Genomic DNA, 24,015 nt, shown 5'->3' with positions numbered 1-24,015 from the left:
GCACAATACCAGAACCCTCAAAACCAGTGCCCCTTCACACCTTTACACCTCTGAACCCTTCACACCTGTGATATTTCTACTGTGACATGACACAATGTCAGTGTAAATCATCTATGGCTGTGCATGAAACAGCTCCTTTTTACTAAGGTGTTTGAGGATCCAGGCCAGTAAAATGATTTAAATACACATGGGTTTGCCCCAGCATTTATTGCACCTTTTATTTTTCCAGCATGAGATAAAGGTAAATACATGTTTTTAATTGTTATCAAGTTATTTATACAGCCCATTTGATTATAATGACAATAAGAACAGTATTAACATTTTACAAGAAGCTTTAACTGGTTGTGTATTGTTTTATGTCTCAACAGTCAGTATATTGGCATTTATACGTTAAGGGAATTAACATCAACATTCAGCTTCACTACAATTCATAATGTCTAGTCTCACTTCAAGTGCATAATACTGGTGTCACTACATTATTGAAAACAATGTAAGAACAAATTGTTATTTGCTAGGATGCATACAATAAATACCTTTTAGGTGTTATTAAAAAAAACAGTTATATAAAGTTTGTATTATGTCCAAGTGAAAACACAAGTGCATTTACATCCTTGCATATACTGCCTGTAAACTTTACTCCAAAGAGTCAGGGATCCTCAAGATAAATCATCCAAAGTCTCTTCAGGAAAGATGGTGACATGTTGGTGTGTGCTTCATTTCCTGAGCACATTCATAATACACTGGAGAAAGAGATCACCAATTATACAGAATAGAAATGGAGAATATTCCTTTACTACAGACACATAATGGACACATACTACAGTTTATCATATATGCTGGTGGTTTACATTCAGGTATGTGTCATGGTCTATAACAGACGGATATCATGCAAATTGGAGCATGGGTTTAATGACCTTAAGATCTTTTTTTGCAGATAAATCCATAAAATGTAATGTTTGTAGAGTCAATGTAAACCTGTCCTTGTCCTTTCATACCACAGCACTGACGTAATGACGTGTATATGTGTTTGTAGCACAGTAGCCAGCAAGTTTTGTCATGGCAGTCGGTAGAAAAACAGTCTAATTTCAGACAAAATGTACCTCCTTAATCAAAAATGGATGATGGACTAGACAGTGTTAGTGCTCCAACAGTTTTCCATTTTCACTTTAGTTTAAAAAGCCGGTAAAAATCTAACCTTAAACACCTTAACAATGTCAAAGGTTTTTCTTATTCCATTTTTCTTTCTTTTTCCTTACAGATACCAAAACTGTGACAATGTGTCATCACTCCAACATCTACAGTGGACATTTGTACGACAATATGTTTAAAAAAAACATCCACTGTAAGCATCAGGTTCATACAGAAGACTATTAGGGCCAGACATAAGAAGAAAAAAAATGGATACATTTTTTGCATGTTGAGTCAAACTTCACTGTTGCAAGGTTTAAGGTTTAAGGTTAAGTATTTGTTTTTAAGTTTTCTTTTTTTTTTTTTTTTCGTCCTTTGATTTGACCAAATTTTTCATTCAGCCTTTATCCTCAAAATGTAAAATAATAAAAATCTTCCTTCTTTCATTTTCTACCTATTCTTGACTGTAGGGCCCTGTGTCCACTTTTACGTTTTTTATATGAAAACCAATACATTTCAGCGCTCAACTTCATCAGCACAAAAACGCCCTCTGCATCAGCTGTTTTTTGTTGCTGCACTCACAGTTGATAATAATTCAACTTTTGGAACACTGCCACACTCATCAATGTCACTTTTCCCCTCACCAACCAATCAAAATCAAGAAGGGGCGGGACATCAGTAATAAACTGTCAACAGCAATGGCGGAGGTAAGGCTAATCCACGCGTGTTGTCAAGGGTACAATTTCCAAGTGTAGAGCTGCTGCTAATGCAGGGCCTGGTTCCTTTCCATTGTTTTCAAGTTGTTTTGTAAAATTTCCTTGAATAAAAGCAAATATTAAAGACCAGCTACAGTCATATAAAAATACTCTTCTTGAAATAATGAATTGTGTCTGATAATTTTTTTCTGCAAAATACATTTAATTACCTTGTAAAAATCCTCCCAAGGCATCTCCTCCTTCAACCTCATTAAATATTCCTTAATCCGCATAGACCCGCCCACTATGCTAATTTGAATCGGTTCTGGAATGTTCAGCTTCTCCTTTCGTAAAATTACAGCTGAAAACAAAACACATCTCTGCCATCATTAAGTGGCAACTTGTTGAAACTTAGCTAGCTTGAAATGTAGTAATTAGTAGTAGTAACGCTAGTAGTCAGTCATGAGTTTGCCAAAATTACGATGACTGTTACAGCTGGCTCGCATATCACCGAAGTGGTTGCCATAGATACGTTATGATGTGCATAGCATCAACCCTTCCATTAACGGGATTGGCTCCTTAGATTTGTGACATCACAAACCCTGCTAGTCTGAAAACGTGTTGTTCAGCCTGTCCTTGGTACACTGTAGTTTAAAAGCACACAGGCCCAGCCATGGAGATGACTGCTTATGTTGTCCCTGATATGTCTTGTAGCACATGAAAAACACCGCATGGAGATGTTTACAAGGTTAAAAACTTGATTTTCACTGGAGGGGGTCTTTAAGCATACAGAGCAATTTAAAACAGACTTAATGATCACTACTGAGGGAAGTCCAAGTGCCGCCAGACAACCTTCCTAACCTAGCAACAGTAAGCACCGGTGAGAAGCGCTCTGAAATTGAGGTCGTGGGAGCTGCAAGTGCAAAAAACGGCGTTAGTGGACACAGGCCCTAATGCTCTTCTGTTTGCTTGTCTCTGGAGCTGCCATAAAGTACCAACAGTCAAACTGAGAAAATCCACAGTAGAAGCAGCACATCAGTTATGTGAAATTCTCCATCCTTAAAAAGCCTGAATAAACTAGAAGACAACGAAAGCAAGTTTTTTTTTACCATAGACTGTATATAAGAGGTAGCCTGTTGGTTTCAAAAGTGAAGCCAATGCTGAAGTGCCTTAAACATGCATTCTGTCTAATGGGCAGTAGGGGGCGATACCACTGATTGAAAAAGGTGTCTAATGGGAAAATGAGCATAATTCTCACTTGGTTTATCGTATCAGAAGACATTTTTTGAATGAGTTTAAGTTAGTTTCATGGTTTCTTCAATACAGCATGACATTTAGTGTGTAAATTACGATCTAATTAAGAGTAAGATGGATTACAAAGCAGGGTATGCTTTAGGATGTTGCTACCAAGGTGACCCAATAGATGTGTAGCGTATGAATATCCACCTATTTTGTCCCAGTTTGGTCATTTCTGACTCCAAAAAAAAAAAATACAAGATGGCAACTGCCAGAATGCCAATTTCACATTTCAAAAAAGCTGTCCACAAACCATTGTATGACACTAAGTTAACAACATCCACTTTTTATATACAGTCTATGATTTTTACCTTCTTTATGTCACTTTTCACCAACACATAAAACCCACAACTGAAAAACAAATGTATACCTCTTTTCTGCATTTGTCGAAAGGCATTCTTGGAAACACTAAGGTAGAAATAAATGAGGCATGTTAATACAAAAAAAAGTATGTACATGAAAAAAAGGGATGGAATTACAACATTTCACATTAGTAATGAAAGCTTTCAAACATCACTGATTAGTATAACAGTTAGTGAGAATATCCAAGAGTTCATTTGTCTCTTTTGGACTGGAGGACTGGTTTCCACATTAACCAAAGTATCTTTGTGATATGTTTCACTTGAGGAGATGGTTTTTATTTTCACAGTTATTGCTGTAATAAAAAAGGTTAAACCTATCCACCTAACCATTTCTGATGATGCTAAAAAAAACTGTTCAGTGTTTGTGTTACTGAGATTTCATTGAATGAATGAGATTTTTAAACCTGCCCATCTTGTCCGTGGCCTCTGAAAAGGTCTTATGAGGTAACTGCAGCTTCGGTTTCAGTTTCATCTGTACGGTACACATGAGATCTTAACAGCTATGGCAATGATGCACATTGTAACAGTCATTGTCTGCCTGGTTTTCATTGTAAGCAAGGAAGATATGGTTTCCATGTGTGTGTATCCTAGTAGGTTCACATACCACTGTTGCTTTGTTCTCCATTCACTAATCACTGTTATTGCTTTGGTGATTCACACATTCAGAATTCAGGCATCTGTGTCAGACATTATGACAATACAGCATGAATCTGTGTATCTCACATTAAGACAGTCCAAAGTGTTTTTATGCTACAGAAATGTCACTGTGTTTATCAGTGACTGCATAGTCATAAGGAAGTCTCCACACAGGAGCCATTTCTGTGGAACGATCTGTGGTTGTGGCAATTCTCGCTGCAGTGGACAATGAGCACCGGGTAGCAAAGCGCGTCTTCATAGTCTGGGGGTTCCTCTTCATCTGTGGTGAGGCGCTCTGATAGGCAGCGTGTGTTTTCGCTGGGACTCTCCTGGTCATCCAAGCTGCCACTCCTCCAGAAAAAGCTGCGCTGGGAGCCGTAGCGCCGAGCCAAGGAGAAGCGACTGCCACTGAAGGGGATGCGGGAGCTGGCGCCAGTACAGATGCTGAGGGCACTCCTGGAGAACACTGAGGAGCAGCTGATGGCTCTGTGGCAGCGCTCACAATTCTGACGTATCCCACTGAAACTGGACGGGCACTGGGCCAGGTCCATCAGGCCAGCCTCAGAATAACTGGGCACCAGCTGCTGGTTGGACCGAATATGCCATTCCAGTTCTGTACTGTCAATGGTGTTAACACGAGGGATACGACGCCAATATGGCCGATCTTCACATGGGGTCACAGGGAGGTAATCATGCCCAAAGAGCTTCTCAACACGGTAGTGGACGTATGTAGTGTGATACTCTGTGAAGACTCTGAGAGGCCAGGAGAAGGTGAGGAATGAGGCAAACCAGAAGACATAGTGCGACAGATACCAAGGGTAGCGCTCTGGGTCGGACATCACCATGACATACTCCTTCAGGTCTATATTCTTCAGGTGCATGCCCTCTCTGGCTTCCATGTAGTCATCAAGGCCCTCATTGTCAGTGAAGAACCTGGCTCTTTGTGTCAGGTAGGAATTCTCAGACTCTACGTTGGCAAAACTGAAGCACTTAGTGAAACGCATCTTTGTGAGCGCAGACTTCTCCAAGCCCAGCAGCTGCTTTGAAACATCTTTCACCCCACAGTGACTGTAGTCAAATTCAGCCTCTGCCACATGGGTGTTGACACGTTCATGGTAAACCTGGGTACTTGTGTAAGCGTCTCCATTGCGGTAGCGTGTGACTTGTCGTGTTCGGCGGACATAGTGATAGCTGATGGCCTTCCACCATATGCAGGGTTTGGCTTGCTGCATTCTTTGGATGCGCTCGTAGATGCCCTCCACATCCACTTTGTGCTGCAGCTCATTCTTTACATGACAGTGCCAGCATTCCACCAGATAGACCAAGTAGAGCATGCCCAGTAAGGCCAGAGGGATGTAGATATAGCCATCAGAGCAGGGGCTGTCATGGTACATCATGGATTTCCTGTCAAAGGTGAAGCGGGTCACCTTGGTGACATGACACCAAACCATGGCTCCCATGCAGCCATACATGAGAATGGACAGGAGCAGGCATTTCCAAAAACTCTCCCGGCACAGCGACTTGCTCAGAGATTGCTTCAGAGGTCTCTGCTGATAAGTCAAGGGGAAAAAAACAAAACAAAAGAGGAAGTGTTAAAAGTGTTATCTTATAATTTATCAGCTAAGATGTCATATTGCATGTTGCATTGTGGATCACTGACGATTGAGTCTCTCTGTATTTCAAATTATACATTTTTTGCATACTTTGTGTGTCAGATCTGGCACATTCCTGCACAATCCGTTCAGCTCTTTAAAAAATATTTTATACATTTTTTTTAAATATTCTATTATCTACTGTTTATGTTGTTATATAAAGTATATTGACAGAAATAGTACTGCTGTTTATTTGCTTTTTACAGTTTTTATTCTATTTTTATTTTTTATTTTTATGCACCAAACATCAAGACAAATTCCTTGTTTAAGTACCTAGTGGGAAATAAACCCTTTCCTGAATCTGACTGATCACTACAACTACAACATCTTGCACACTACGGATTTTATACAGATTTGGACTGAAATTGTATGAGCAGGTCATGCAACCATAATAGTAACAGCCTTACATTAGATATTCCCTTTGGTTCCCAGACAATCAGTGTGCAAACAGAGGATAACAAGAGAGTTCTTTCATGCCATTTTATAGTTAAGTGCTGGAGAGAGCTGAAGATAAAATCAGAGCTACTGGCCCACTACAGCAGATGATAGATGGAAGGCAGGTAAAGATGGTGATATTAACAATCATGTCCAACTACTGTACTCAGAAATTATTAATGTAGGCTGCAACATCCTAGAAATACTCCTATGTGCAGCTGTAACCAAGGAGCTTATTTGTAAGACCGAATCCCTGGTAAATAAGATCACCTGCAGTGTGTTACATTGTGCACATGGATCCATGAGAGCCCTGCGCCAAGATCCAACAAAAACATCAGGAGACAAAATGCATTCGCTCCTATGAGGGATGTTAGAAAATATTACCTCCTCTCTGGTGTCCTCCTCAAAAACGGTGGTCGTACTGCTTTCACTCGCTGTCGCAGCCGATGCTGGGGGGGACATGGTTGCCTGGGCAGCTACTGATAATAATGACAGGGCGTGGAGTAGGAAGAGGAAGAGATTTCACTACCTTGCTCTGCAGAGTCCCTCAAGCAAGACGAGATACTTATCAGGCGTGCATTACATCTGTTCTCATTTAGAGCCACTCCACGCTGAGAAAACCCCGAGACGAGTCGACGGAGGCATGTTAAAGGGATCTTTCCGGTGGCTGAAAATAAAAGAGCGGGTGGGTGTTTATTGGGAAGCCCGCATCCTGCCGTCTACGGTGAAGCAGTCAGTGCCGCAGTAACATGATGGTAGATTATTAGCTGGTAGTCATTACAAAAAGAGCATGCTCTGCCCCTCAGAGCCCGCTGTTTTGTTATCAGTGTGAGCTGGCGGTAACGGCGCCGTTAACGGTCCATAGAGAGCTGTGTGCGTCTCTGTCCGCGGTGCTGACTGAGGCAGGTGTACGGTGAGATGGAGCTGCATGAATCAGTCCGTTAAAGGGAAAGTCCACCCTTAAACTCAGCCGTAAAGTGTGCAGTTCTTCTAAGGACAATGATTCACAAATGTCGTCGGCTATTTTGCCATGATCACAACGTTAAGATTACAGCTGACCAGGTTACAACAGGTGGTCAATAAACAGTGTCATTTACATATAGCCTATATGAGAATAAATGTTCATTACTATTAGAAAACGTAATTCAAAAAACTGATTTTTTTTGCTCTTTAGGCCATTTCTCATGACTATGTGTGCGTGTCCAATGACATTTTGATTGACACCTGCCTGGCTCATCTGAACAGCAAAGACTCATGTGGCATTTGGCCAAACATCTTTATGTTTAAGTTATCTGATTCAGAATCACAAGAGGAAGCAGAAGCCGTGCCATCTGAAATATTCAAGTGAATCTGCACTGAATGATGAGTTTCAAAATGCTTTGATATTTAGCAGTTAGCATACGAATTCAATGTTAGCTGAGATGCTACCATCTAAACTTAGGGGTGGATTTTTTTTTTGTCCTTACAAGATAGAATACCTGCTATTATGCTGTAAAAAAAAAAGAACAAGGATGTAGTTCGCTATATAGGACAAGTAATAGAGTCATAAAGGAAGTAAACCAAAATATAATTAAAAATAAATACAATACATACTGTAAATGTAAATGTAGAAAATGGATAAAAAACATAGTCATCCTTAGCTTCTGAAATCTGGGTATTGGAGTCCTTCTATGGAGTCAAACAAAGATCAAAAAGATTTCGAGCTTGCAATGTTCACAAATAATTTCACAACTCACAGTTGTATTTCACGTTTTGTGTTCATGTGAAAAAAAAGTACATTTCTGTATAAAAAAACACACATTCAAGTTTGTGAATTTGTAAATAAGTTTTGCAGGTGTATAAATATTTTGTGCTCGCAGATAAGATTTGCAATGTGTAAAAAGGTTTTGTAGGTGTAGAAAAAAATTCACAAATTTAAATGTGTGAGGACAAATTTTTTTTTCCCATTCAGAAATTTAGATTTTCACATACAAAATGTGAAATACAAGTGCGGGCTGTGAAATTATTTGTGAACATTATTTTGTGAGCTCAAAATCTTTTGGACCTTTATTTGACTCCATATCCTCCATCCGGAAAAGAAGCCTGCAGAGTTTGAAGACCATGCAGTTGCAATTCTGTCACAACAAGCCTTCAGAGTTGGGAGTAAACAACAGTGAAAGGCACTGGGCTTTTGAGCGACAGTCGTCTGTCAGACCAGCAGCCTGCAACCAAGACACAGGAGAGAAATCTTAATCTGTTGAGGCAGCAAAGCCCGACAAAAAGGGAGTCGTTTGGAGCCAGAGTCTGCGCAGTAGAGATCGGCGGGTGACGTCGCCGTAGCCACTTCCACTAACCAAAACACACACTTAACTTACCGAAAAACAGCAAGGATCCCGCACCTCTGTGGTGGTCTGAGGTTAACGTTCACAGGTATGGCAACCTCAATGACTGTAGTGATTGTTTTAGTTACGGCTCCTCTCACCATTCCTCCTCTACTCCGCTAATCTGGAACCGATCGGCTGCAGAGCCGTATTTGTCAACAGAGCTGTCAAAAGGATGACAGCATCAAATAACTAATGAAAAATAAACTTGTCAAAAAAATTAACACTTGGACGTAAATCAGCATGATAATAACTTACTATAGTGACAGAAACCAGGTTTGAGAAAAAATGAATTTGTTGTGTATTTTGATTTTATAGTCTGACTCATGTCCCACTTGTTAACATGGAGGAGGCGGGCTTTATGACCTATACTGCAGCCAGTCAGCAAAATGTTTTGGCTTCACTTTTAGGGAGCTGTAATGTCGTCCATCTTTTTATACAGTCTATGGGTCATACTCAGAGTGCTACAGAAGCCGTAAGCGAACATGCATCCATACATTTTAATCACTCCATTTCCCGTGATAACGAGTAATTAATCGAAAGGTTGTTTTCTTGTGATAACAGGATCATTTTCAGGCGATCTAGAAAACAAAACAACAGGCTGGTCACTGCGATATTACAGACCAGAACATGCCATGCTGCCATTGCTTACACTAATGAGGTCAGTTAAGCCTATTTCTATGTTTGTTTTGTGCTCTGGGGATACAAATTATGATCATCTAATGTTATTGTGGTGCAAGTGAATCAAAAATATTTAAAATGGACTAAATAAAATGTATGGATGCATGTCGGCTTTGGGCCTCCATAGAGAACATCTAAATACAGCTACAGGTTTTGCTTGATCCCTGTAGTTTCAGTGCCATCTGACTGGCCTGAGCCTTTTGGTTAAGTCTGTCTTTGGACAGCCTGTTAAATAGGAGTTCAGTAAAAGTAGCATAAAAAGAAAATATTTAGTAAAGTAGAAGTACCTCAAATCTACTTTACTATTAGAAAAAATGAGTTGGGTTACTTTTCATCATTGTTAATTTACTATAATTATAAAATCATACTTCATTGTCAGCAGCCCGGATTTACAACCGCGTCTAAAGGTCTAAATAAAGCCTTATGAAACATTTCCAACACAAAATAAAGTTCTAGGAAGTGTTCTCCTTTTTATCATAACAGATATTTTAAGAAAAAGTTTAACTGTTTACATTAGATATAAACAACATGATTGCAGTGTTCTACATAGTGTGTATGCATATGTGTTATCAATAAATAGCAATAGCAATAGCAATAAATAATGAAGCCAACAAACTCCAGTATTTGCAATGCTGATTTACAGTTGTTTAAATGAAATCTCAATACCAACAGTTGCATAAATAATGAAAAAGTGGTTTACACAGTATGTAAAATGTTTCAAATTGTTGGAAGCAAACTAGGGAGTATCTGTTACAAGAAAACCAGTGAACCAAACATAAAATCTACTGCAATAGAACAATGAGAGGAAAGTTTATACCTCTTAAAACAACGGGAAGTTAATATGTTTGCTGCACGGAATTATGGGTAATACGAAGCACAACCAATCATCATCATCATTTAAAAAAAGCTTAGAAAAACGTACATGTTCAAATAATTTAACAATATGCAATAAACCAGACTCCACCAAATATCAAAAACATGTGAAATTCTGGGCACATTCATACTTACAATGTCTTTAAAAAAAAAATACAAAATGGTTTCAGTGAGACAAGCATGCTTACTTTATGTTTGTATGGGATTTTTTTTTACACATACAGTATCTAAGAATGGTTAACATGAGAGGTTTTAAACATTTGATAATGTATGAACCTAAAAGATATAGAAGTTCTCACAACCACATCATAATGAGTTACTACATCCTTTACAGGGAGATACATCTGAAGAACCTGAACAGCCTTTATAACTGTGATTGTGTCAGGCTTGCTGTCCTTTGAAAGATGTAAAATGAAGTCATTTATGAGAAAGTGTCAAACAGATACTTGTCAATGAAGTGAGGAGTCCTGGTGTGGATCACCCTGCAAGATGATCTCATCCTGGTGATTCACATTGTGTGAAACTGCTTCTTCCAAACTATTCACTCCTTTTCCCAGGGTCTCCTCTTCTGATGACGCAGCGAACCCTTCAAGGAAAAGAGAACAAAGGTTAGGCTTCAACAAGCACCTCACAAGGTCAACACTATTTATGCAACAATCTGGTAATAGAAACAACCTGTGATTAAAGCTGCTGCACAGGAGTGAGTTTCGGAGTTTGGGGATGAAGAAGAAGAAGGGACAGGAGGAGGAATATTATGAAACAGAAAAAGGGGTGAGACATCAGCAGACCTGTCCAGACCATATTTATCGTTAAATGTAGACGACATGTGTCTACAAGTCACCCAACACAATGTCTAGTAGGTATAAGATGCTCATTTTGCATCACACACGCCTTGAAATAGAAACCTTTGACACCATGAGTTTCACTCTGAGAATTTGGCAACCATCGGGTTTTTAATAAGAGCTGTCCATGCTTTGTGCATGTCATCTTGATAACTTAGAGATGTCTGTAATTCATTTTTAAAGAGAATAATCCATCCATAAGTGAGACACAGATGTTTAAGGGCCTGTGTCCACTATCAGCGTTTTTTTGCTCAGGCAGCTCCCACTGTTTCAGAATGCTTATTGTTGCTAGGTTACCAAAGTTTTCTCACGGCACTTCTGCTTCCTTTGGTAGTGACCTACAAGGGCCCAGCAATTTTTGTCATTGTTTTCAATGAGAGGGATGCTTTTTGCGCACTGCTTTTACGTTGCAGTGCGCCTCGCATTTGTATGCTCTGTGTGCCTCGCGTTTTTGAGGAAACGCTCTGAAGGCCTCGAGTTAAAAAAACTCAAAGCAGAAAAGCGCCCGACGTCATGGGCGTTTTTTCTCATGGTCCAATCGAATGAAAGAAGAGGCGGGCCTTCTGTCCGTAGACAGCCTGCAAAACGTGCTCTGTCTGATCGGGCCCTAAGTCTGTTTAACTCGCTCTGTGCTTAATGTTTGCTTTTATTCGTTGCTTTTCCAAAGAAAACATAAAAACTATGGAAAGAAATCATGTCCTGGCATTAGCACTAGCTCTACACCTGGAAATTATACCCTTGAAAAAATGGGTATGGATGTCATTGACCACCAAGATTAGTTTCTCCTCCGCCATTGTTGTTGACAAAGTTGATATCAGAGGTCCCGCCCTTTCTTGATTTTGATTGGTCGGTGAGGGAGAAGTGACATTGACGAGCGTAGCGGTGTTCCAAAAGTTGAACTATTTTCAACTAAAGGTGCGTGAGTGAGTGGTAGCACATAGGACTGATTGGTACTGAATTCTTAGTTTTTACAGTTTCTATGTTTGCTGTAGCGCCACCATCAGGATTATTAGGCCACAATACCAGTTTAGAAAGTTTAGCATTGGACAGAACCTGTGGGCAAAGTTGTTATCCTGTTTTTTTTTTACTGTCAAACGTTTCACTCACAGTTAATCTTTTCCATGGAAGTTGCAAACAAAAGCACTTCCAGTCTGCGTGCTGTGAATTGTTTTGCCTGACACTGACCTGGTGGCAGCAGGCATTAAAAATGAATATATAGCAATAGCCAATCTTCTTCCTGATGGTCTGGTTTACTTTTGGATGTCATACAGACGCATCAGTATTCATTTTATTCTGTTTCATAAGCAGTTAAAAACTCTTTACTACAACTGAATGTAGAAACTCTGCTGAACAAAAGGCAGAACGACTTACTGAGTACATGTTGGAGAGGTTGTTGAAGAGAACTTGGCCTGCGCTCACTTTGTTCCTCACTCCTCGTATGGTCCCGTTCTTGCTGCAGATATTGATCCGCTTGTTGCTGAAGACCATCTCTCTCTTGGCACTGGCGTACAGAAGCAGGTCATCAGGTTCACAGCCGTTCTCCTCCTTAGCAGTTTCCACCACAAGACCATTCAGGTGACTGTTGGCCTCACTGGCATGTGGTGAGCTCCCCTGTTCTGCCTCTGGGCTGCTGGTGCAGTCAGAGTCCACTGAGTCTGACACTGAGGCGCTCCAGGCTGCTTCATCCTTGAACACCTCCGCCAACACCCGGCCGCTGTTGGCAGATGCTACTCTGAACCGAACTGTCTTACCAGCCTTTTCTCTCTCCTGTTTCGCTTTTGGCCCCTCCATTGACATACAAGAATGTCTCACATGTTTCCTATCCCATTCAGAAAAGCCAAATATGCTCTTTCAGCCTAAGCCATCGTAGTGTGCAATTATCAAACAATAATATCCCCATTGACCCGTCAAAATGAGCTGAAAATACCCCGAGTAAGAAAAACAAGACACCAATATTGTTAATAATAGATGAGCTTCTGCCATGGTAACAGCTAAAACAGGCAAACAGTAAATTGATATTACCATGTTCAATTATTGATCAAGGTTCAAACAGCAGATAGGCTACAGACCTGTGTCTAGTCTTCAACAGATACACAGACAAAATGTGCTCTATTATGCAAGCAATGACTAATAATTACCATTACAGATAACCACAAGTGCACTTTATTATCCCTCTTTCCTGACATGAAGATTTACCAACCTGCTGTAAATATGATATTAAAGAACTATGGTAAACTAACTCTTTACTAACTAACTTTTTAATGGCCTTTATAAATATAATTATAGTTATGTTTAGGAAATGTATTTATCATTTTTTTGTATTATATGTATATGCTGCTCAAAGAAACCAACAGGACATCTTTACATTAAATGTCCACAAATGTGTTTGTATTCACTTTAGAAAATTTACCAGCTTTTACTACAGTATTCACAGTCTATATTATGTAATCACACGGAGGACCATAAGTGTCATTATGATGATAATAATAAGTATGTTTATTAGTAAGTAATTGAACAATAAAAACAGGCTTTTAAAATTGATAAGAAATTCATCTATTAATGTGTAAATAGGAGGAGTTAAATCACTAAGCAAATTGAGTAACTTAAAGGATAAAGAAATGCAAATGGACATGCTAACGAGAAAAGAACGCTCTTTTAAATCCTGATAAAAAAAGTCTGTATTCATAATACATTTTTGAAATTCCATTATTTATGTGGAAATTAATTACTGTATGTAGTAATTCATTCATAGGCATAAATGTATTGTATAATACATTTTTTATACCCAATAAAATATCAAATAATTATTATTTTTTTTAATCTAGTATGTACATATAGGCCTACAAATAAATAAATACATCTGTAAACATAAACATATCTAGTTTAAAGGACCTACTTAGTAATATTATCGAATCATAGTTCCAAAAACATTTCCTCCAGACTCTTAACTTCATATATGCAAATCACTTTCTTCATGCGAAAGCCTGAAAACTGGAAACCTGTAGTTCCACTCTGAACCTGTAGGCGGTGGTACTACTGCTATTGATTCACAACAACCCCCGAAGAAGAAGCTGGAGCGCCACACGTGCAGCACAGTGTCAACATGGGTAAAAGAAGGCAGAATAAGCAGCTATTCACCAATTTATCCAAAAAACAGAAGAAACACTTGAAGGAGTTTGGAGAGGAGCATCCATTCCATGATGTGTAAGCGACACAACACAGTCCGGTCTATTTTAAAGGAAGAATTAAGCCACATTTAAGTTAGCTAACTAGCTTTGTTACTTTCTGGAAACTGGGGTGTTAAGCCAGATACAGTGGGCAGCCCTCTGTTAGCTATGGTATTTTTCGTATAAAACTGATATATTTTACATGAGTCAGGTCACTAAAACCTAAGACATACCGGATATATTCTGTTCAAAGTTATTTGAACTAATACATGACTCTAATCTTTACCCTTATTGTAAAATTTAACCAACACATCCATGCTAAAGGCATTTAACAAAATGAGACATCCCTGCTTCAGAGCCGTTATTTTAAAGTTACAATATTTAAAAAATGTGAAAGATATGTGTCATTGGCAAAACTGCATTATCTGTCCATGATTTTGTTATAGCCTAGCACTGCATTTTATGATGATCTTTGTCAGATAATCATAAACCAACAAGCCTCCTCCCACCTGTATATTTCTTTACATTTAATATTGTTTGTTACATTTTTTATTTCTATGTACATTGTGTATGTACTTTTTTATTTAAGACCATTGACAGTAGTAATTCAGCTGTTCAATAGCTTTGTGGTTCCTTGTAATTCATTGTCTTGCACTTATTCATTACATTGCACCTAAACACCAAGAGAAATTCCTCATGTAAAACTACTTTGTTCTGATTCCTTAAGATGCATTTGCAGGAATTAAAAAATCCCTTAAGATGGCATGCAGTATCAATTTCTGGGTTACAAGCAGGTGGAGGGAGGAGAGAGGACAGAAAAGGCACAAAATAGAGCAATAAGAAAAACCCCAAGACTTTTGGTAATTAGTTTGTGGCCTTACAAAATATGCTTGTTGTCTAAATAGCTACATTGAGTACATGTATGTGTCTTTGACAGAGTCAGTGAGGCTCCTGAGAGAACTGAAATAGTGGAACTGGTGAGTAGAACTGAAAAAAAAAAAATCTGGACAAACCAATCACTGATTTACTTCAAACTTTTAGTAATATACCAACACTATAATTACATGTTTGAACAGCTAGCAAGCCCGGAACACTCTGACGTTGAGCCTGATGAGCTGGAGGAAGAGGAAGAGGAACCAGAGCAGAAAACAGCCTATCAGAAACTTCTTTCAACCCTCAGCCAACCGACCAACAATGACCAGAGTGAAGAGGAGAGCAGTGACGATGAAGAGGACGAAGATGAGCTTCTCGAAGAAGGTGACGTACTTGTGTCCGGCACACCAAGGACAGTATAAATTAACCTTTCACAGTTGACTGAATGTTGTGTTGCTCTTTATTGTAGGGGACAGTGATGGAGTTGGTGAAGAGAGTGAAGAAGAGGAAGTGGGAGAGGAAGAACCTGAGGATGCAGATGAGGCTTTAACTGAAGCAGTAGAAGGGGAGGAGCTGGCAGCGACAGTGGAGGCAGGAGGTGACGAGTTTGAAGACAAGGAGCATGAGGCCCAGTTCTGTCTGGAGACCAACTTCATGGATGAAGCAGGAGAAGAGGAAACTGAAAGCACTGCAGAGCATGAAGACAGCAAAGGTCAGAAACTAGCAAAGAAAATGTAGTACAATTTTTATGATAGTTTTGGCAACTATATCAACTTTAGTACCTTATCTAGTAACATTTAAGAGATTCTCTTTGTTTTTGTTTTTTTCAAAAATAAGTCGTCTCTTATTAACGGCTAACTTGAGAAATAAGGTTATATTTAGTTGACTGTTTTTTCTGTACATGCAGATGTGTTTTTACATCATTTGGACACAGAACTAGGTGAAGAAGATGTGCAGAAGATAACATCTGGTGGCAAAGCCAAGGCTCAGATCACGGTATTAACTGCACAGTTTTATAGAATTTAAGGTTTTTTTATTGGAACAAATTGTAGTTACAGATCATGTGCTTTACTATCTTTTCTCCACATTTAGTGGCCAAAATTAGGCACATTCCTTTGTACCAATCCCCTGGAGAAATTTGGATCCATTGGCACACAGAAGGACACAAATCTCCCAGTTTTCCACAAACTTTTGGAGACCAGCTGGAAGAATCTGAACCAACCTTCTAACCCTAAAGGGGTAGCTGAGGACATCAGCTCAATGCAGCTTGAGCTGCTAGCTCTTATGGGTTCCTACAAGGACCTTTACTATCCAGAGACCTGTCCTCTGAACCAGGGCCCACAGGTGTGCAGTGCATACTGCCTACATGTGCTTAACCACATACTGAAGGCCAACTCCCAGGTTCTGTCTCACAACGCACAGTTACGAGAGCAGAAAACTCAGCCTAAAGCAGGAGCTGAACCACAAGACGAACCCAGAGATCAAGGATTGACCCGGCCAAAGGTAAAGTTCTGGATAAGTTATTTTTTACTTTTCAACAATTTAACATTTAACATTTCTAAAATTCCTCAGCATTTACTAAACTGCATATTTTTGAGTTCCCCATTACCTTACTTTCTCATTCCGTTACTGATAGATTTTAATGTTTGGTTTTTCATTTATTTTGTCCCCAGCCTGTGTGTACAGCAGTCTGACCAGCAGTTAGCCGGCTTGATCACACTTACATGTATTTTATTTGCTGTAAATATGTACTTGTACATACTTCTTTACAAGGGTCCTTTGCATCAGATGCATTGCTGGTTGTGTATTTGTTTAACAATTAAGAATTGGATTTTATATATGAAATGTATAAATCTGAGGGTAAGTTAACAGCAGCAGCAGTATCATCAATGCTATTTGCAATCATCAACCCTGACCCTATGTTTGTGTCAGGTCCTGATTCTGGTTCCGTTCCGAGGCGGAGCTCTAAGAGTCGTCCAGACGCTCATCAGCCTGCTGGAAACCAAAGGCAAGAAGATCGTGGTCAGCAACAAGAAGAGGTTTAAAGAAGAGTTTGGAGAGGATGCAGAAGACAAGCCGTCCAATCTGCAGAGACCAGACGACTATCGCGCCATCTTCTCAGGCAACGTGGACGATCACTTCAGGATAGGTACAGTTTAAACAGAAGTCAAACAATTTTATGATGACCTACTAAAGTTTTTCTGTCTGACGCCTTGTTCCTGTCTCATCTCCTCATTAGGCCTCTCCATCGTGAGAAGCAGCGTGCGTCTCTACTCCCCCTTTTATTCATCAGACATCATCATTGCGTCACCACTGGGCCTCCGTACAGTGCTGGGAGCAGAAGGAGAAAGTAAGAGAGACTTTGACTTCCTCTCTTCGATCGAGCTGCTGGTGGTGGACCAGGCTGATGTCTTCCTCATGCAGAACTGGGAACACGTACTGGTAAGAACACACACCTGTTCAACATGACATCCGACTGAGTGATGGCATCTGGCATTATGCTCTGTCTTGCGGGAAAGAATGTGGCGCCATCTGCTGTTTAATAAATGTTTAATGTAGAATGATTAAAATCACAACATGTTAGAGATTCTAGTTAGGTCTTGAATCACTTCCCCATATTAAGAGGAAAAATCTGGTCAGATTAACTGCTAATGCGAGGGGTTTAAAGGTCCATTCTTAAAGGAGCTGTGTGTTTGATTTAGGGGGATCTAGCTGTGAGGTTCTAGGTTGCAACCAACTAATAGCAGCTCTCCTCATCCCCCACTTCAAAGGAAAAAGGATAATCCAAGGTGGTGCAAAACTCTTAGAAAAAGGCTGAAGGCCAGCTCTAGAGCCAGCGTGTCTCTGTTTATGTCTATTGTAAAAACATGGCAGTGCAAAGTGGTGAACTGCATGGACATTAAGCTTTATTTAACCAGGAAAAAACGCTCTTGAGATTAAAATCTCATTTTCAAGAGTGTTCTGGCCAAGACAGGCAGCAGCACATGAACAAATTTTCTGACAAACAATGAGCAGCCATAAATACAAACATAACACAGAATATGTGACTATAATCGGTAAAAAACGAATGAAATAACAAATGAAACCAGGCAAACAACCACAATCATAAATATATGATCCTAAGCAGAACATCTACAGCCAGATGTGTCTGTAAGTTATTTAAGATCACCTTAAAAGCATCCAATGACACAAGTTAAACCCCTCTACCTTTTGTAAATCTAAAAGAGCTCATAATAAGGTCACAAAAACGTATTTTGTTATTTTTAGGTGAATATATACAAATGAAAATACATTTGTGAATATTATAACACATTGGTCGGAATATAAGACGACCCTGATTATAAGACGACCCCCCGTTTTTAGAGTTTTTTTTTTGAAAATGCTTTTTTGAGACCAAATCTTGTTTTTATAAAGAAAAATAAATATCTGAAAATAATGATAATACAAACACACTGAAGAAAACAAGGTAGGTTGTTGTTTTTTAGCACCTTTTAATTAACAACCAAGACTTCAATATCTTTTAGATTAAAGTAATAATCTCGAAGATTTTCATGTAAATAAATGTCTGTTAAGTCTCTATCTATCGCCGAATGAGGTAACACTATGTTGATTGAGCCAATGGCCCTCTGATGAAAGCTTTTGCATTTGCAGTTTGACAGACTGGGTGTCTGTGGCGACTTTCGCTGAAAAAAAAAAAAGTGTTGCCCAGTTAGTGACCCATTTTCCATCAGCCAAATCGCATGGGTAAATGAAGCACTTATTTTACATAAATACTGTAAGAATTAAAATAACCTGTAGTCTATTAGTTATTAGGCCATCCATCTCATTAACAAGTATGTTTAGCTCGTTTTCTTCCGATTTTCAGTAACATACTTGCACACTCGCCTGTCAATCTCTTGGAAAAGGTTGCTTTGAGGACCAAGGTACAATTTTCTCTGACTGTTAATTATAAGACTGTCTTCTTCAGACATTAAACTCTGTGACACAATTTTTGATCTACTGTTGTGAACGTATATTGGCCTTTAGATGTCTCGACCCCGAATACAAGACGATCCCACTTTTTCAGATGTATTTCAAGGACCAATACGGTATTCTATTTCAGCCGAAAACTCACCTACACACTGGACTCTTTAATGAACAGCTCACAGACTCATTGACGCCTGAAAAATTATTGTTATCGGCATTCGTAGTTTTTTCCTTATGTGCCTGATGCACCACAATTTTAAAATGTGTTAGTATTTAAATCCTTCTATAGTCTCAGCCCAGCCTTAAGATGACATCCTCTTCTCTACAGCATGTGATGAAGCACATGAACCTGCAGCCACTGGACTCCCATGGAGTGGACTTCTCCAGAGTGAGGATGTGGAACCTGAACAACTGGGCCAGACATTACCGGCAGACTCTGGTGTTCAGCTCCATCCAGGACCCACAGATCAACAACATCCTCACCAAGCACTGTGCCAACTACCGAGGACAGGTATTTTACTTTATACACTTTAGAGTTAACATTTCACCTGCCTCTAGGACTGAACATTAACTGCAAACTGCAATGTGGTTAAACACATTACTAAGAGGCAGAAATGATCTCATGCTTGAGCTAATCTTCAGTGGTTAGAGCAGTAAGTTGTTTGCTGTGGTCAGCGGATTATCTCAGGACAGCCCTGATTAACTGCTGTATCCTGCTGTGTTTTTACCAATAAAGAGTTAAATCAAATATTTCAAGTTTTTGAATTGCTATTTAATGACGCAGGTTTTTTAAAAGTCATTCTCTGTATTTTTTCTCCCAGATTGCCACAAAGAACATGCCAAAAACCGGTTCCATCAGCCAGGTGCTGGTTCAGCTGCCTCATGTGTTTCAGATGTTCCCCTCTGACAGCTTCATGGACCATGATGCTCGGTAAGCTCTTCTTATAGTTGAACAATGTGTTACCATCACAGCCAGACAATAAGGCAGCTCTAAACCTGCCATTTCAAATATCATGTTTCCATTGATCTCCCTCCACAGTTTGAAAACCTTTAACCAGGATAGTTAGTTAAATGTTTAACAATAATGTGGGACTTTTTTTAATAAGGCCACATCCCTCAGTCTAAGCCGATTCGAGATTACACTCTCCTTCTCCTTTTCTTTTCCCATGGAAAAAACATGCTCTTGGTGCGTCATCCTGAACTTATTCTTTACATTTGTATCTTTATTCAGTCCCTCCAGAAAGTTGAAAACTCTTAGCTGTTCAATTAGCCACTTCCTGGTGCCTTAAAACTTTCCGCCAACCAGATGCTCTGTTACAAATGTGAGTCAGTGTCTATCTCAAAGAGTGTTTGTACAGTGATATAGTAATCGCTGTCTCTTATCAGTGGTTCTTATTAGGGCTGACCCGTATGCTTCATAGCTTAAGTCGTTGCCATGGTAATCACAAAAATCATGATTAGGATTATTTTTTCCTTTTTAACCACAGACGTTAGGAGACGAGTAGATATACAGATCTGTGTGTTTCTCATGCTCTGTACCGGGCTCAATAAGGTCTGGTATCTGTCCGTTTTTCCGCGCACAGTTACTACACAGTATAAACTGCGTCACCACATGTGTGCAGGTGCTGTAAACTGCGATCAGTTCATCATATGATAACTCAGCGCGGGAGGACGGACGTTTAATAAAGTGGATCTGCGTTAATCACGTGGATCTTTCTGTCTGTCACTGTTAACACAGTCTGCTGTGTAGTTCATATATTTCACACAGAGCTGTAGAGGAGCATCAGGCTTCATGATCAAACAAAGTTAATATCACGTCATCACTTCAGTCCGCGATCACCCGCTTGCTCCCTCCCTCTGTGCCAGTGCTTTCCCCCTCTCAGCGCTGCGAGTCTGCATCACAGTTTTTATTATATGATGTTATATGAAAAAAGGAAATGAACGAAAAGTCAAATCTTTGTTTTGAACAGCCAAATCTGATTCGATTCAAAGAAATCTGATTTGGGTACAACCCTAGTTGTTATACGAGTGTAGCAGCCGAAAGAACAAGTAGAACATCGTAAATGTAATAAATAATTTGTAGATTCTTCTTTGGGCATGTGAATAGCATTGAAATAGGCACGTGAAGTGCAAAATTACTATTCCATAGCGATGACATTTTAATTGGCATCTTGACATGGAAATTGACTGGAAGTGATGGCTTTATCACAGTGTTTGGAGCTCACAGTGTCATGTGTTACAGACAAAAAAAGCTTGAAAAAACATTGCAATTTTTGTTTTTTTAATCTGCTGCCAAATCAGACATTTTAGGCCGCAACAATCACAGAAAAGCCTGCAAAATCCTGGAGGGATAGTTTATTGCATTTCTTTATATGTAATGTTTCCTTTTAGCTGTTTATAAAAATCTGTTGCTCCTATAATCTGAACTGTTTTCTTTCTTTTGAGGTCTTTTTTTCTCTAATTGATTTTTTATAAATAGAACATTCGTCTCATGTCCTTTTATGAGATTCATTAATTGAATTAATGTCTAAATTAAAAACAGATTATAATACAAGCAACAGAGATCTAGACAAATGCATTATTGATCCCAACACATTTTTTTCTGTTTTCTTTCCACTGTTCCCCGTCCCGCCTGTAGGTTTCAGTTCTTTTTAGATAAAGTGCTGCCTCAGTACAGGGACTCAGTTATGTCCCACACTCTGATCTACATCCCCTCTTACTTCGACTACGTTCGGTTGCGCAACTACATGAAGAAAGAGGAGATAAACTTTGCAAGCATCTGCGAGTATTCCAGTAAGTCAGAGGTTTCCCGAGCCAGACACTTCTTCCAGAAGGGGGACAAACAGTTCCTGCTCTTCACTGAGCGCTTCCATTTCTACAAGAGGTCAGTTCTTCTGGAAAAAAATGCATTTTATCTGAACAAAAAGGTCTTTATCTCTTAACTATCATTAATGTTATATGTCAGATGCTTATAGTATATCACCATCTAAGCCTCTCAGTGGAGGTTTTTAAATATTGTAACTCTCCTTTAAATTCCCTCTGTGTGCTATTAATTATTATGAGCCCCGCACAAACCCTGATCTCTGCCTTCTTCATGTAGGTACACCATCAAAGGGATCCAGAACCTGATATTTTATGGATTGCCCTCCTTCCCCCACTTCTACAGCGAGGTGTGTAACATGCTGGCAGCGGGTGATCAGGGCGAGGGTGCCAGCTGGACCTGTACTGCCCTCTACTCTCGCTACGATGCCCACAAGTTAGCCGCCATCACCGGAGCCCAGCGAGCCGGACAGATGCTGCACTCAAACAAGGCTGTTCACCTCTTTATTACAGGAGGGGAAGATAAAGCCTCCTGATGAAAGTGGTCAGGTAAAAGAGGGACCACAGAATGAAACCATGGTAGATATCTACTGTATATAATTACAGTAGGAGGACCCTGAATTGAGTGTATTAGGGAAGATGTTGATTGCAGGTCTGTGATGATGAATTGCAACACGCAGGCTACCTGAGGTGGACTTCAGAAAAGCGTGCTAGATTGCAGATAAGAACACTTTCACTTCTTTTCGGACAGTCACTCTTACAGACATCAGAAAAAAGGCTTTCATCCATGTGTTGTAGTTGGAAGCTGACCAGAAACATCAAACAACAAAGTGAGGAAATCATAAAAAATGTGTGCTTTCTGTTTCACGGTACTGTAGCACATTTCGTATTCCATTATTTTCATAATTTTCCCTATTGTCGGATAGGAGTTTATATTTGTAGCTTTCGCTCTGCTGAAAGTGCTAAACTTCAATACAAATGTCAGTTTATATTGTAGTTTGTATTGTAGCATACCCAATATAAGACTGTTGCAAATTATTCAATGGTGTTGCCTTTTCCTGGTTAATTGTTGGAATTTTAAAGTGGACATATTTTAGCTATGCAATTAATTTTCTATTGTTCTAATGTGTTTTTAAATCATGTTGGTAATGTTTGTTTCATTTTAAAAATTGCATACATATTTTAATTTAAAATTTTTTCGGAGGCTCTCCTTCCTCCTGAAACGAACAAGCCGTTTTGCCATTCAAAGAAGACCTTAGCCGATGGGCTGACGGTATTTGGAGTGACTGCATATCCCCTCCCCCACATGTGCAATCCCGCGTGGAGGAAGCGGCCACACTGCACTGTCACGCCAAAACATGGCTGCTCTAGGATTGGTTATTCAGCCTTATACACTAGACAGAATCACCTGGAGGTATCAGAATGGTAAGTTGAAATCTTACCAACCTCAGTTGCAAGGTGTTAAACTCCAGATGAATGCCAGGTGCTCTTGAAGGCTAAAAAGTTAACTGTCGAGGGAGGGAAGCCACTGGCTTTTCTACTGTTGTTAAGGCAACCACCAAATCATCAGCTGTCATTGACCTAACCGTTATATTGTCTACTGACAGAAGGCCCGCCTCTCCTTTCATCCGATTGGACAGTGAGAAAACGTTGGGCGTCATGCACAGAGTGGAAAGTGCAAGGCGCTCTGCAAAGCAAAAGCAGCGCGCAAAAAACGTCCCTCTCATTGAAAACAATGACAAAAAAAAGCCACTCCCAGCTGCTAAAATGCATTCTGTCTGATCGGGCCCTAACTTAGTAAACATTGATGCAGATTGCAAAACATAGCTGTCCACACAAAAAGGGAAATTTACATTGAATGACAAGATTTAATTGTTTATAGGACCGGCTCTGTGCAATGTCTGAACGGACTTTTTGTACCACCAGAGTACTTAGAGGTTGAAATGTCACCTCACAGCAGACACACAAGCTGATGCTGCTCTGAGCTGTCTCGTCAAGCCACGCTAGCCATCTGTAATGTAATTCTTTTTAAGGCAAATAATTTATCACAGAGCATGTAATTGTATTTTTATTATTGATAAATATAATACAAATTAGGTGCGACTGTGAGCAAATGAGTGATACAGAGTCTGTGTGAGAGGTATACATGTGTTTAGATGTGAAATACAAATCAGATTGTAGAGTGATATAGAGCGTCTTTACTCTGGTTTCTCCCTCCACAGTTTGAAA

General features: G+C 39.6%; 2 protein-coding genes across 2 annotated transcripts; one reads left to right on the top strand and one right to left on the bottom strand.

The window, feature by feature from the left end:
* Positions 1-4,269: 4,269 nt before the first annotated feature.
* On the bottom strand, positions 4,270-6,666 carry LOC138591711 (transmembrane protein 151B-like). Its single transcript, XM_069662381.1, has 2 exons — positions 6,589-6,666; positions 4,270-5,667 (listed from the first exon to the last, which is right to left on the bottom strand). The coding sequence occupies exons 1-2, from the start codon at positions 6,664-6,666 to the stop codon at positions 4,270-4,272; spliced, it is 1,476 nt and encodes a 491-aa protein (XP_069518482.1).
* Positions 6,667-14,063: 7,397 nt separating this feature from the next.
* utp25 (UTP25 small subunit processor component) lies at positions 14,064-22,812 on the top strand. The gene is made up of 12 exons (XM_069662159.1): positions 14,064-14,164; positions 15,065-15,104; positions 15,204-15,384; positions 15,470-15,712; positions 15,908-15,996; positions 16,093-16,503; positions 16,933-17,149; positions 17,240-17,442; positions 19,295-19,477; positions 19,788-19,897; positions 21,605-21,850; positions 22,067-22,812. The coding sequence occupies exons 1-12, from the start codon at positions 14,064-14,066 to the stop codon at positions 22,320-22,322; spliced, it is 2,280 nt and encodes a 759-aa protein (XP_069518260.1). The 3' UTR covers positions 22,323-22,812.
* The last annotated feature ends 1,203 nt before the right edge of the window (positions 22,813-24,015 follow it).

The sequence above is a fragment of the Semicossyphus pulcher genome, unplaced genomic scaffold (assembly GCF_022749685.1).
Source record: "Semicossyphus pulcher isolate SPU_LCO1_2020_fin unplaced genomic scaffold, fSemPul1.0.p SCAF_14, whole genome shotgun sequence".
In the NCBI taxonomy this organism is placed as follows: Eukaryota; Metazoa; Chordata; class Actinopteri; order Labriformes; family Labridae; genus Semicossyphus; species Semicossyphus pulcher.
The sequence above is the reverse complement of the archived record's forward strand: the minus strand, read 5'-3'. Positions and strand labels throughout refer to the sequence as shown.